Source organism: Diabrotica undecimpunctata, chromosome 8, assembly GCF_040954645.1.
Source record: "Diabrotica undecimpunctata isolate CICGRU chromosome 8, icDiaUnde3, whole genome shotgun sequence".
Lineage (NCBI taxonomy): Eukaryota > Metazoa > Arthropoda > Insecta > Coleoptera > Chrysomelidae > Diabrotica > Diabrotica undecimpunctata.
Genome location: NC_092810.1, coordinates 55074210 through 55090684, shown reverse-complemented (window position 1 = coordinate 55090684; position 16475 = coordinate 55074210). Strand labels below are relative to the sequence as shown.

The following is a 16475-nucleotide window of genomic DNA, read 5'->3' as shown; positions in this document are numbered from 1 at the left end:
CTACTGGGATTCCTACTCCAGAATAATTGACAACATGAACAGCTTCTTTCACAGAAAGATGCACAGAAGATGGACCTGGGAAAGTCCAAACGGTAGAACAAGGAACGAAATCGACTACATCATAAGTGACAAAAAAAAACAAATAATTAAAGATTTAATAGTACTCAAGAAGTTCCGCACAAGCAGTGACTACAGAATGATACGAGAGAAAGTCCAAATCAACATAAAAAGAGAAAGAAACATAATAATTAAAAATAAATCTCATAGTATCTGAACACTCCCATTAGATATCAACCAATATCAGGCACATATCAATAATAAGCTACTACTGCATGAAACCTCCGAGAACGATCTTAACGACTTGAATAATTGCATCATAAACGCTTTACGAGAAAGTGCCTAAAAGAAAATCAGATAGTAAAATAAGTCCATATACTGAAACGCTACTGGATCAAAGAAGACAAATGAGAAGCGATAAGAATGCAGACAGCCACACTGCAAGAGAAATGAATTAAACTGTTTCGAAGGCAATCAGGAGAGATTTAAGGAAATTTGAAATCAATAATATTAAACGCACTATAGAGGAAAATAACAGCTTAAAAGTTCTACGTAGAAAGCTAACGAATGGGAAATGCGAAATTCATAAATTAAGAAACAAGCAAAATGAAATAATATCACGTAAAGACGAGTTAATACAGGTCGTCGAAGAGTTTTACGAGGAATAGACGAGTAGTGGAAGTAGACGAGAAGATCAAGCAGGTACAAACAGCCATTTCAAAGAAGATCATGAATCAATGTTCCGAACTAATGCCAAATATAAAGGTAGATGAGATTCGACAAGCATTAAGAAAAATGAACAATAACAAAGCCCTAGGAGATGATGGAATTGTAATAGAAGTTATCGTAAATGGAGGAGATATGCTATTAAATACATTAATGAGACTGTTTAATCTTTATAGCAAAGAGAGGTGTCCAAAGAATGGAACAATGCTATAACCATCCTTTTGCTAAAAAAATGATAGAACGGACCTAGAAAATTATAGACCTATTAGCCTGTTGAACCACATATACAAGCTCTTCACTAGGTTAGTGACATCAAGATTGGAGAAAAAAATTAGATTTCTACCAACCGAGAGAGCAGGCAGGATTCCGTTCAAATTATGGTAGCAATGATGACCTTCTTACAGTAAAGACACTCATTGAAAAAACTATAGAATACAACAAACCTCTTGTCCTCACTTTCATATATTTTCACAAAGCGTTCGACACGAACGAAATAGACAGCCTTATAGAAGTAATGAATGACAGCGGGATTGACCATAAGTATAGTGAACTTACTTACTTACTTACTTACTTACTAGCCAACGCCCACCCTTGGCATGTTAGCCATTTGGTGGCGCGCTGACCAGTATAGACGAGCCGTTTCTCGTAGGCGATCTTCATCCTCCTCGGATGGGTCTGTTTTCAGGGCTGGGCACTCTGGAAGGTGAGCAGCATCCATCTGGGGCTGATCACATAGTGGACAGTTGTCATTTTCGCGGACGCCGATGCGATGTAGATGGGAGGCCAGGTAGTCATGCCCCGTAGTTGTTCTGAACACGGCTACACTAATGGGTCTCGGCAAGTTGCGAGGGATTGGTGTCTCTATTAGGTGGGCCCAAGATTTTCCAGCACCGGCTTGTATTTGCTGCTCTTTTATCTTCGCTTTGATTCCTCTTCTAATGGTGGACTTTGCTGATGTGTACGATTGGAAGCTAGGGGGCTGTGGAAGAGTAGTGCCTTCTTTTGCAAGTTCATCCGTTGCTTCATTTCCTTCAACACCGACATGACTAGGGATCCATTGTAGAGTAATCAGCCACCCTTTTTCCATCAAGTTCGATAGTTGGACGCGGCAAGATATTGTTTTGGCACAGTCGGTGTATCGATTTGTCGACAGGGCGAGGATTGCGGCTTGGTAGTCGATGAAGAAGGCAACTTTTTGGGGGTGTTGGAAATTCTCAAGATTTTTTGCAGCTTCGTGTATAGCAACAATTTCGCCGTCGTAGTTGGTGAGAGGGGCACCCACAGCTATAGAGCCTTTGAAGAACGTTGAGACATATCCTGCTCCTGTTCTTCCCGAGTCCGGCATCAAGGATCCATCGCAGTAGATGTGGAGCCACTCATGTGCTGGGTACTTGGTGTGTACGTCTCGAGGGCGGCTTTCCTTAGGGCAATGTCTGACGATAAGTGCTTCGGGTCGTTATGGTTTTCAAGCAGTAATTCTGTGTTTGGTAGACAGCGGGCCAGTGTGGTTTGCGCTGGGAAGGGGGCGGCTTCCGACAGGACAATGTGGTATTTTTCCATGATTTGATTTGCTACTGTAAGCGGAGTGGTTTGTGTTTTAAGACGTGAGGCTGCTTGTCTATATTCATCCCATTTTTGTGGAAGTATTCGTCTTTGCCTTTCCCAGAAGGTTAACGCGTGTTGCTCTCTGCGGCATTGTATTGGTTCAATACCGGTCTGGGCTTCCATTGATGTAATCGGCGTTGATTTTGGAGCACCGGTGATGGCGCGAAGGGCAGTGTTCTGGGCGACTTCAAGCTTGGAGGTGGTGTTTGTACTCGCAGTTATTGTAGCTTCACTCCCATATTCTAATATCGGCCGGACATAGGTTTTGTATGTTGGTACCAGGACATCTTGCGTGGCGCCCCACTTTGTTGCTGTGAGACGTTTGAGCAGTCGATATCTCTTTGTGGCTTTCTCTGCAAAGTCGTCGATTTGAGGTTTCCACGTCATTTTCTTATCTATGTACACCCCCAAGTATTTTGTTACGTCCTGTCTTTCCAGATCAACTCCTTTATACGTCAGCTTGACAGCAGTCTTACATAGTGAACTTATTTACAATATTTACAAAAATGCCACTATAACTGTTAATATACACGATAAAACCCGACCAATAAAAATAAAACGTGGGATAAGGCAAGGAGATACATTGTCACCGAAATTATTTATAAAACCATTAGAGTATGCCGACAGAAAACATGAGGAAGGCAATGGGAAACCACCTCATTAATTTTCCCAAGAAAGTTATGATGGTAAATGGAACTAAATCGATGGCCCCCAGTGCCCGGCAGAACTTAAATGTTCAGGGGGTGCTAAGAATCCCCGGGAGGAACAAAAACAAATACAAAACTAAAACAAACAATGACGTCAAAGTAGCGACCTGGAACATCAGAAGCCTTTATGAGGCTGGAAAGCTAGCAAACGTGTGCCAAGAAATGAACAGATTGAATATAGATATTTTAGGTCTGAGTGAAGTTAGATGGCCTAACTCAGGAACAACAAAAATTATGAACAAAACACTCTATTATTCAGGCAACAATGATCCAAAACATTTCAATGGAGTAGGTGTAATAATAAACGATGAATTGAGTAACGCAGTTTCAAACTTTATACCACTCTCTGACAGAGCAATGCTGTTGCAAATAAGGAGTTCTCCTTTTAATGTGAATATTATTCAGGTCTATGCACCAACCGCAGATAAGTCAGATGACATACTAGAAGAATGGTATGAAGATCTACAAAAGCTCATGAAATTGACAAAGAAAGAAGATATTAACATCGTCCTAGGAGATTTTAATGCTAAAATAGGAAGAGGGAAATTCCAAAATATCGTAGGAGAATACGGACTAGGAGAACGAAATGAAAGAGGAGAGAGACTATTAGAGTTTTGCCAGCAACACAATATGATAGCAACAAACACTTGGTTTAAGTTACCTCAACGCAGGTTATACACCTGGACTTCCCCGCTACACACAAAAGAAAGAATAATAAGAAATCAAATAGATTATGTTTTAATCAACCAACGATTTCGTAACTCCATTACAAGTACAAAAACATATCCTAGTGCTGATGCAAATTCCGACCACAACCCTGTAGTAGCAAATATTCGCACAAGAATTAAAGTAATAAAAAATGCAAAGCCGAAGAACAAACCTAATATGGAACTACTAAAAGATGTACAGATTAAAGATAAAACCACTGTAAAACTAAATGAAAAACTCTCAGAAATAGACCGAACCCAAATAAATATCCAAAATATAAATACAACTTGGCAACAAATAAAATCCATCCTCGTCAATTCTGCAAGGGAAGAAATTCCAAATACACGATTAATGGCAAAAAAAGACTGGATGACACCAGCTATTCTAAAGATGATAGACGAAAGGAGGAAATACAAAAATAAGAACACAAGCGATTACAAACGATTAAACACAGAAATAAGAAGGAAAATAAAAGAATCAAAAGAGAAATGGCTCGAAGAAAAATGTAAATAAATAGAAGAATTAGAACATAGACATGATTACTTTAATATGTACAAGAAGGTGAAAGAATTTTCATTCATCCACAAAAAACAACATTGCCCACTGGTAAATAACAACGGAGAGTTAATTCATAACACCAAAGATAAAATAGAAGAATGGGAAAAATTTATACAACAGCTGTTCCGAGATGAAAGAATAGACATTACAATAAATAATGTCACTGAAAGCCCACCAATTCTAAAAGTCGAAGTGGAATATGCCATTAAACAATTAAAGACCAATAAAAGCCCTGGACCTGATGAAGTTTATCCTGAAATACTTAAATTGATCGAAAGTAATAACATTGATTTGTTAGTAATTTTGTTTAATACAATCTACGATACTGGGGAAATACCAGAGGAATGGTTAGAATCTATTTTTATTCCCATTCCAAAACAAGCTAACTCCAGGCGATGCGCAGATTTTAGATTAATAAGTCTTATGAGCCAAATGCTTAAAATTCTATTAAAAATACTTCACAATAGGGTATACAAAAGGTGTGAAAAAGAAGTTGGATACGATCAATTTGGATTCAGAGCCGGAATGGGGACCAGAGAGGCCTTGTTTTCATTACAAGTACTGCTGCAGAAGTGTTACGACCAACAAAAGGATGTCTTTCTATGTTTTGTAGACTTTGAAAAGGCATTTGATCGCGTAAACCATAATAAAATGTTAAATTCCTTGCAGAGCATCAACTTGGATAGCAAAGATCTCCGATTAATTAAGAACTTATATTGGAGGCAGAGTGCCAAGATTAGGATCGACGATCATACATCTAGAAATATTAGTATAAATAAAGGAGTAAGGCAAGGATGCATACTATCCCCTATGCTGTTCAATCTTTACTCGGAACTACTATTCAAGCAAGCCTTGGAAAACCTTTCCACAGGAATAAAAATTAATGGAGAACCAATATCTAGCATAAGATATGCAGATGACACTGTCCTACTGGCTGATACAGACACAAACTTACAGAGGGTTATAGACCACCTTAAGGATGCTTGTCGAGAGTTTGGAATGAAGATCAACGAAAAAAAAACAAAAGTAATGGTGATCCAAAGAAAACAGAATATCCCCTTACCTATAAAAATAAATGGGAATATTTTAGAACAGGTAAACCAATACAAATACCTTGGCTGTTGGATTAATTGCAAGCTGGACCCAGAGCAAGAAATTAAAGCGAGAATTGCTCAAGCTAGGGATAGTTTCTTTAAGATGCGCGTTCTATTCTGCGATACACATATAAATATTAAATTGAGATTAAAACTTGTAAAATGTTTTATCTGGTCTGTTCTTCTCTACGGAGTCGAAACATGGACTTTAAAAATAAAGAGCCTGAATAGAATCGAGGCATTTGAAATGTGGGTGTACCGTAGAATTTTAAAAATTCCTTGGACAGCACGAAAAACAAATGAAGAAGTACTAGCGAGACTCAATTTAGAAAAAGAACTATTGAGAACAGTCAAAAGAAGAAAAACCAGTTATTTAGGGCATTTGTTGCGCAACGAGAAATACTACATCCCTCAGTTGATAATAAAAGGCAAAATAGAAGGAAAGCGAGGAATTGGAAGAAAAAAATTGTCCTGGTTACGTAATATCAGAAACTGGACAGGACTTGGATTTGAGGAACTCTTAAGAACAGCTGAAGATAGACAAACGTTTGCCACCATAACCGCTAACCTCCATTGATGGAGACGGCACTTGAAGAAGAAGAGTATGCCTTTAAGATGGTCAATTGGACCACAGAGGAGTAACACTAGACGGCGAAAAGCTTAACCACCTCCGTTTCGCAGATGACATTGTTCTTATCACAGATAACTTATGAAAAGCCACAGATATGTTAAATGAATTGGACTTTGCATGTTCGTATGCAATGCGTATTACCGGTCATAACTTGTGGGGCGGAAACTATGACTATAACCAAGACTATGGTTTCAAAATTAACAGTGGCACAGAGACGAATGGAACGGTCCATGCTGGAAGTAACGTTGCGGGACCGAATAAGAAACGAAGATCTGCGAAGAAGGACAAGTATTGCTGATGTTTTTGAATGCATAACGGAACTAAAATGGAACTGAACAGGCCATGTAGCGAGAATGCACTACTCACGATGGACGACCACCTACACGTTGGGCTGACGACATCAGACTTATCACCAAAAATTGGCAACAAAGAACACAAAATCGTAAAGAATCGAGGAGTTTAAGGAAGGCCTATGTCCAGCAGTGGACGTGATAAATGAAGGCTGGACGTAAGAAATCTCCTTAGCAATCGATCGTGAAGGAGAATGGTTGGAGACCGTAATGAATGGAGAGATTTGTCGATGAAGGCCAAAGCTAGAATTGGGCTGTAGAGCCATAGGATGGGTATATGTGGTCTTAGACAAATTCTAAACACATCTCGTTCTACAGACCTCTGGGATAGGTTCTAATGTCCCTTAACAACCTCAATGTGTCATCAAACCATTTTAGCAATCTTACTAACTAGACAACTCCTAACTTTGTATCCCATTCACCCCTTACTCTCGTTTTTCTACACCCGTTGTAATTGGCTTATTGTATATCTTGGATATCTAACAAATTTTTGACATCCTATTATTCTCCGTTCCATACCAATCTAATCCTAGATCAATTTCTTTCTCTACAAGATATGTATAAATATTACATATTGTATATATTACATATACAATATTTACATTGTAATACAGTACGTTAAGTTTTGGATTAAATATTGCACACTACATAAAGCGATAAAATCGGCAACATTGCCTCGTACAAGGTAATTGTAATTCTTCGATCCCCTCTAACAGTGCGACATCTAGACATAAAACGAGAAAAGCATTCAGTAATACATAACGCATGTGTATGCATCTCTTTTGTTTTCATTACACATACCCGGTTCATTTCTTTTAACATAAACTCGATAAAAATACACTGACCTATATAAGGCTGTGCATTTGTATCGGTTTTTAATAATGTGAACAATTTTTTGTAGTTGAATTCAAAATAAAAACGCATTTCTTTAAAAAAGATAAAACAAAAAATATACTCTTATTGAAAATAAAAAATAATTCCTAATAAAATAAGAAATAATTCTTTATGCCCTACAGAAATGATTCAAAGATTTGACCTTCTACGGCTGAACAGTATCCCAATCTGTCATAAAAACTTCTGCTGACAGATGTAAGAGTTTCTGCTATAACATAATTAGACACTTTTCTTATTCGGTTTTACGTTCATCCAAATTTTGGGCTTTAGCCTCAGGATGATCGTAGATGATTTTAAATGCCTCCAAAAAAGAAATCCATTCGTGTAAGATCTCAAGATAGCGCAGGCCACTTAATATAGCCTGTTCCACTAATAACTCGACTCGGGAAAGTATTGTTTAAGTACTCTCTAATTATTCGAGCGTTGTGAACTGAACAGCCGTTCAGGAAGTTGTACATCAGGAAGATTGAGAATAGCGGGAAGAACATGATTCTGTAACAAATTGAGGTATGCCTCACTATTCAAGTTGCTCTCAATAAAAAATGGACCTAATATGTGCTCTCCTAAAATGCCAGTCCAGACGTTAACTTTTTGAGAAAGTTGAGTTTAATAAACAACACTTCTGTGCTGGTTTTCTCGCGTCCATTACCTTGTAATGGAAGGATTGTGTCTCCCTACTAACGAAACAGAAGATTCATTAGTGAATAAAATGTTTTTGAATAAAATTTGGTTCATCATTAGCCTTCGTTATTAGAGTTTCACAAAATTTCATTCTTCGAAAGGGGTCGTCTGGATAAAGCTGCTGCGTTTTCGAATATTTAAAATGTTTTGTAGCCGTGTTTTTTCCATACTTTCGTTACAGTAACATTGCTAAAATCTAATTCTCTAGCAACGATTCTACTTAAACGATTGTTGCACAAACTTGTGTATCTTGGTATTCCCTTTCCTCAACTCCTTCTGCTGACACTTCTTGAACGTAACATTTTCTGCAATTTTTGAGGCAATAACAACTCTCAAAATGTTTAACAATATTATGAATTGACTGTACAGAAAATAAATCTAAACACTATTGTTCAGAATTACCACCATAAAACCATTTTATTATTTGAACCTTTTTTGCGGGCGTATAAACAGACATGTTTACAAAAATAAATTAAAAATCTACGCTGTTATTGCTTTAACTAAAAATCGTAAAGAATGGCGGAGTTTAAGGGAGGCCTATATCCAGCAGTGGACGTGATAAATGAAGGCCGGATGATGATGATGCTGTTATTGCTTTAAACAACCACTGTATAATGACACATTATTGGCGACGGATCAACGGAAGTTCAAGGAAAGGGCGCGCAGTGTTGCCATTTATAGTGTGTATATCCAATTTAAAACTTAACATACTGTATAATACTCGTTTCCACGGGATGTACGTCAAGCTCCTTTTATGCCCCTTATTTATTAGTGTACAATAATATAAGTAACAACTTGGTGAAGAGTATATACACTTTCCTGGCACCCAAATCATTGGTTTAGGTGTCTTTATCCTGATCTGCTTTAGTCCGTTATATTTGATCCTAATCCTAATTCCGTTATATTTGAATTACTTAGTCATCATTTATACATTTATATGCCTTTTACAGGCATGCAGATTGGTCAAATCCTTCCTTGAGCTTCCAGAGGTAATTCTCATTTATGTAACTGGTTTATTTTTTTAACTTTTTTAATCCGAACCGATATTACCTATCAATAAAGAACATTCAACAGTTGTGACAACCATTCAATTCGTTAGGAATTTCTTCATTACCCTTAATTTGTTATAATTGATGCTTAAAATAGGTCGCTGGTACGTTACAATGCAGCAGTCAGAAAAGTTTTTGATCGAAAAAAATCGTTGGGACGACGAACCAGAAGATCAAAAACTTAGATACCTAGATAACATAAAATCTATCGGGATTAAGGGGTGGAGAAGAGTTGCTAGAGACAGTCTAGAATGCAGGATTGTATATGTCATAATGAGCTATAATAGCATTGATGATGATCAATATGTATTGATGAAATTAAAACGAGTAATTAAAATACAAGTTTTTAGATACACAAATGGAACGCACACAAACATATTTTTTTAAATTACTATTCTTTTAAAGAAGAAGAAAGGACAAACTCAGTCTTCAGATCTCATTTCAGATAGTATGAGATTCGGGTCGTAACAATTTCGTAAACTGGATCTTGTCTTCCATCGAAATCAGTCAGATGATGTTCAGTCGTCAACGACCCATCTAGCCATATACTAGTTTAGCCATATAACGTTGAATAAAAAACCTTTAAATATTTTCTATTTATTTTCCTAATATCCAATAATAGTAAACAATTTTTACAAAAAATATTATAAAATCTAACATGCCCTTTCTAGTAGGTATTGTTTCGTTATTAACATGTTATATTCGTTTTATAATGATTTACAATATATACAATAGTTGTTCTAACATTTAAAAACTGTTTATAAAGTTATAATCACACAAGAATTGCATATTCAACAAATCACTTCTACTGCTCTGCAAAAACGGCTTTATAGTACATATTCATTATATAGTTAATTAAAAAACTGAATGTTTTTTAAATCTAATTACTTTAATACTTTTTTTAGAAGAAATAGAAGCAAAAGAATAAAAGTGAGAAGAAAACAAATTAACAATTTAAAAAAGAATCAGTCTGTTTTCTCATTTGTACATACGTTTAATGAGAAATTTGTTCAGGATGACTACACTTTTCAAAGTTCAATGTTTTTATTTTTATTTCTTGTTTAGACAGTTTAAACATTAATGTAAAATCTTCCACTCACACAAACACACAATTTAAATCATTTACTAGATACAATTATTAATTTTCACAACAAATTATATGTATTTTTTCTTAGCTCTATTCTAGTGCACAATTTTCATCTCAAAATTGTAAAACATTTAATAAGCAGGTTAGTAACTGTCTTTCGATTTACTTGAAGAATTTTTTACGGGATTTTTATTGGTTGATTTTTTGTTTGTTTTTATTTTCATGTTTTACAGGTAGGAGTATGTCACATATATGTAATATAAACAACAAAATTTCATCCACTCTAAGAGCGATGTTCCAAAATGATCTATTGGGATCAAGAAATAAACGAAAACTGAATAGTAAAGATATACATATACTATGCTAAGAAGAAAGAAAGGCTAAACAAGAAAGACAAGGAAGAAGAGTAGTAAAAGTAGGTTAAAAAAACTGAAAATAAATATACAATTGAGAAGAAATATAAAATTATAATCAAGAGGAGCATAACTGACAAAGAAACTACAGATAGGAGAAATTCAAGAATAAAAATTTGACATACTAGTATTGCAAAAAAACAACTAGAAACAAAAGTCATATAAATTAAAGATACAATATTTTTCAAAAGCCGAGACGTAGGGGAGACCGAGGAATTCCGCGCACGGGGGAATTCTGCGCATCAGTATCTTTGCAACACAGCAGAAGTATTTGAATATTCAACAGAGCGCGCAGTCTCATATTTGCTAGTCGAATACATGTTTGTAATTCTTTAAGTGGTAAGTACTTTTGTTATTAATTTTATATGTATAGATAATTTCACGCATAAAACCAATGCATTGATTTAGTCATAACCGAACAGTGATAAGTTAAGTTAGGTTACTCACCTTGGGGGAATAACGCGCAGCTGGGTCGGGGTAATTTCATGCTGCGCGGTATTACCCCGTGTGAGAATTTTTGTTGATATAGTGTTTGTATTGTTTTAGATTCCAAAATGCCAAAATTGCAAAAGAAAAGTTCCAAATCACGCGCAAAACAAAATTAAGAAATTTTCACTTCCACGACTCTAAAAACTCAACTTCAATCTCTTTTTTTTTTCAAAGTAATTTTTTTTCTTCAAAATCCGTAAAACTTTAAACCTTTTTTATGGGAATAACGTTTCCAATAGATACAAGTTTCTGTAGTTAAATTAAGGAAATGTTTGTGCACGTAGGAAACTTTTTATTCCCAGGGAAACTATTTCCCTGCGCACCTAAGGGAAAAGTATTTTCCCTTAGGTGCGCAGAATTCCTCCGGTCTCCCCTACATAGATATGGTGTAGGTTATATAATAAAAAATATATAAAGGAAGATAAAACCCGTTAAAGCGTAAAAGCGTTAAACTCTTTATTAGATAAATTGCTCAATAACGTTGAATGACAAACAGCCAAACATAAGCATACTAATTATGCACCTATATATGTATGCTTAAAATATCCTACTTAATGATAAAATCAAGTTTATCCAAAAGGTAACCATCCTGTCCAATTAAGTACAATTATATCTATTGTACATATACAACTTTTTGCTTTTGCAACACCACCAATCACAGAATCTAATCACACAAAAGGGACGGCCGTATATTATTAAAAATTGATCAGAGGGAGAAGCTTACAAAATTTATAAAAATTTTATAATAAAACAATGTACTAATAATTGTTACCTCTGAGAATTGTTGAAGTATAAAAAAAATTATTGAATTACATGAAAATGTTTTATAAATATTGCATATGTATTATAAAACTTAAAATTATAATTGAACTTAATTATTGCTATTTTTGTTTCATAACAAAACCCAACAAAGAGATCTTTGGTAAACATCTCTAAAAAAATTTTATATATAGTTTAGTTCACGAAAAATGGTTGAGTGCTTAATGATTGCGATAAAACCCGACCGCAAGTACCCCAGCTTACTCAACATTAGTTGAGCAGGTAAGTATTCAGGTAAAATTGAAGCTACTGTGGAGTGTCGTTATCTTGTTTGTATAATAAATTCCTGGTAATATAAAAACGATTAAAAAATCATATAAAATTATAAAAACGATTAGAATACATTTTATTTCATAAAGTTGTAAACATTTTAACAGTGAGTTTCACTATCAATGATTGATCTTTTAATGACCACAATAAATTTGTTGATCGTTAAGTATTTCCTGGAATAATTATACAGGTTCCCTCTATTTTGTATAATTTGTAAAAGTATATAAAACCGATGAGAAATTTTTAAATATACATTTTGTTTCATTTAGTTGAAAGTGTTACAAGTGTTACCAGTGTTATACCTATTTATACCTATAAAACAGCATTATGTGGCGTCCGTGGAAAAACATTGATGGTGCTTCTTCCAGTGTTCCAGCAAAGAAAAAGCATTTATCTGCTGACGCTAGAGAAATCGTAAAAACAATATATAGTTCTTTACTTACAAGAGGACTTACTGCTGCCAGTGAAATATCTGATTTAACAAAAATACCTCTAGGCACAGGGAAAAGAATTACATCAAATCCCATTAAGTCAAGAAGGAAGCGTAAGGATGCCGGTTCTACCAAATGTATTGACGAAAGTGATAAGGACTTAATAAGAAAAATTTACACAATGTACGAAGAGCAACGGATACCTACATTAGATGCTTTAAAACAACGGCTTACTAATGATGATACACAAATAAACTGTAGCCGCATTAGTCTTTGGAGGATTTTGTCTAAAGTGGGCTTCAGATATCGTACAATTGACAAAAGGCAAGTGCTTATGGAGTCCCATCGAAGTGGCGTACTGAATATATAACTTCCATAAGAAAGTACCGTACAGAAGATCGACCAGTAATTTATCTGGACGAGACATGGTTTGACACTCATGAAACACCATCCAAAGGATGGTCCGATTCTTCCAACAGGTGTCAAACAAAAGCTCCATCAAACAAAGGGAAAAGAATAACAATTTTACATACAGGATCAGAAAATGGTTGGGTCCCAAATGTCTTATGGCTTTCTGCAAAGAACATTAAAGACTCCTGCGTGGACTACCATAAGGATAAAACGGCAGAGCTTTTTGAGCAATGGTTTAAGAATTGTCTTATACCTAACCTTCCTCAAAATAGTGTGATAGTAATGGACAATGCAAGTTACCACAGTTGTCAATTACATAAGTCTCCAAGTGCAAATAACACGAAAATCGAAATTCAAAACTACCTGTTAGAAAACGATATATATTTTGAAGAAAGTTATTTAAAAAATGAACTGTTAGAAGTGTTAAAATCATTTTCTATTAAAAAAGTATATGTTTGTGACGCATTGGCCGGGGCATGGGACATACAGTGTTACGGCTTCCGCCCTACTATTGTTTATTTAATCCCATAGAGCATATGTGGCACCAACTAAAGTCAAATGTTAGGTCACAAAATGTTTTCCGACTTATGCCATGTAATGAACGTAGAAAATTCATATGTTACTTTGAATCACATAATTAATTGTTATTAATCTTGAAGAGGATAGCGACAGCGAAACAGAATTAGGTATTTAGGAATTCATAAATATATTTTGGTTATTTTGGGTATTTTTTTTTTGTAAATATTAACTTATATATATTTTTCTATATTTTTTTTTCAATTATAGTACATTATGTATTCGTTTGTATGTATATACTGTAAATAGAACTATTATTACTGTACATTTTTAAATTACTTTCTTCATGTTAAAAATTGTTCAATTATCAACTATATTCACTTGAACAACCTGAAAATACCATATGAAATAATTTAATAAATTTTTATAATCGTGTATTACACAGCTACCAATGAAATATATTAAATAACAAACTTTCTGAAGTGCGACCCTGTGTACTTCGGTAGTTTATTGAGAGACTCTTGTATACACAATAGGATCAACTCAGGTAACCATTAAACACTCAACCATTTTTCGTGAAACAAACTATACTTATATAACTTTACCAAATAAAACGTCGCATTTGCATTTTTCAGGTACTTTTATTAATTCGTTACAACTGTAAATATTATTCAATATTTGTAAAAGTTTGTAAAATACATATATATATATATATATATATATATATATATATATATATATATATATATATATATATATATATTTATATATATATATATATATATATATATATATATATATATATATATATATATATTCTTTATATTTAAAAATCTCGTGTCACGGTGTTTGTCCAAGCTAATATCCAAAAACCACTGAACCGATTGCAATAAAAATTTTGTAAAAGTGTGTTTATTGGTCCAACTTTGGAGATAGGATATTTTTTATCTCGATGAATGGCCCTTATTTTTTTTAATTGTAAATTCAAAACATAACTCGATGATTCAAAATGTTTTATACGACTTCACCTCTTCAGTTTTAGTTCATTTGATCCATTTAGCTATAAAATATCATAAAATGACGTTTAACAAACGTCATTTTATGTTTTTACAACTTGTTTTTATAATAAATGAGAACGACTGAATGGATTTGGCTAATTATGGTTTTGAAATATTTATTTGAAACGCTAGGAAGGTCTAATAGGTGAGAAAATATGATAAAATCGCAAGGAAAATAGTAGAATTAACGGCTTTATTTTTCCATGCAAACAGTTACATTATACTCGCATGAAAAAGGTTTTATAAGATCTACTGTTACAGTGTTAGTTCATTTTAACATAAAGTGACGTTTAACAACAAACTTCACGTCTGTTTACTTGTTTTGTTTCGCTTAAACTCGAGAAAATATTACGATGAAATTGTAAGGAAAATAGTAAAAGCAGTTTTATTTTCCCATACAAATAGTATACGGATAAACTATACATTTTTTCATTTTTCCCACGCATAAACTTTTATTAGTTGTATATGAAGTGTTATAAAAAAGCTTTGAAATAAACTTATTTTAAACTTTAATTGTGGCTTATTACCATTATAACAGTAATTATTAAACCGTTGATTTATTGTTTCACGCAGTTTTATTTTGCATGTGTTAGTAGTGAATAATTGTTAGTTTACAGACACTTCCAGTCTGTCAAAATGTAACAAACTTTACAAAAAAATAATTGCTAAATTTACAAGAGTTAGACTGGGATTAGTGAACCGAGTATACATACTATTTTGATTTTGTTATCATTATACCATGTGTTAAACTGTTACTTCAAATTATTTTCAGTCGTTATTTTTAGGTTACGTTTATTGTCATAAAATTCTATAAAATATTTGAATAAAATAAAAAACAGGTGGGTTTTACTTAGTTCATTTCTATATTAATCTTTATTGTATTCAATTATTTATTTAAACTGTTTTAAAGCATATCAATTATCATTTTTAATAAAATGCCTCGAAGAAAATCAAACCTCAACAATGGATGTAGCCAAGCCACAAGACGTAAACGAATTGCAAGGGCTGATAGATCAGGCGAACCAACTACTCAAATAAATGAAGATTAGATAATTAGGTCACAAGAGAATCGTGCACAAGAATCTCATGCACATCGTGACCAACGTATACGACAGAATATATTTAAGAACGAGAGCTGTACGTGAGCAGCATTTGAATATGTCCCAGACATATTCTGCGCATTTTAAAATTGCTATTGGTGCAATGGACACAGTATGCCAGTTTTGTCAAGCATTGAAGTTTCATAATGAAGCACTTTTCATCTGTTACGCATCAGGAAAAGTTGTGTCACCATCTTTTACCACTCCACCAGAACCTTTAAAATTACTTATTGCTGGTGAATCAGAAAATTGTTAGATGGTGGTCGAACAACACATTCAGTACTTAAGCGGCCATTAGACATTCATAGCAAACCAAATGAAATGTGTAACATTAAAAAAAAGAAGTGAAATAATTGCAGTGATACAAACGAGTTCAGTTATTATCTGGGAAGAATGTACTATAATTCACAAACATCCACTCGATGCATTACATAGAAGTAAGCAAGATTTATATGACAACGACAAACTATTCGGTGGTGCTGTCTTGCTACTGTCTGATGACTTCCGACAGACATTAGCGGTGTTTCCTCTGTTTACATGTGCGGATGAGATTAATCCATATTTAAAACAATCATTTTTATGGCGAAAGGTCGAAACAATTCGATTGACCATTAACATACGAATACAAGTGCAAAATGATCTATCGGCGCAAATTTTTTCCAAACATTGGCTAAATATTGGAAAATGTAAAATAAAACTCTATCTCCATCCAAATATTATTGAAGCAACCTTTTTTATATTAGCAAAAAACAAATTAACGAAAAATATTTTGACTTAAGACCTTATTACTTATCAGTACAGAATTGATATATATGGGTTAT

General features: G+C 34.1%; 1 protein-coding gene across 1 annotated transcript; it reads right to left on the bottom strand.

Moving 5' to 3' along the window:
• Positions 1-2127: 2127 nt before the first annotated feature.
• LOC140448835 (uncharacterized) lies at positions 2128-2775 on the bottom strand. The gene has a single exon (XM_072541955.1). The coding sequence runs from the start codon at positions 2773-2775 to the stop codon at positions 2128-2130; it is 648 nt and encodes a 215-aa protein (XP_072398056.1).
• Positions 2776-16475: the final 13700 nt, after the last annotated feature.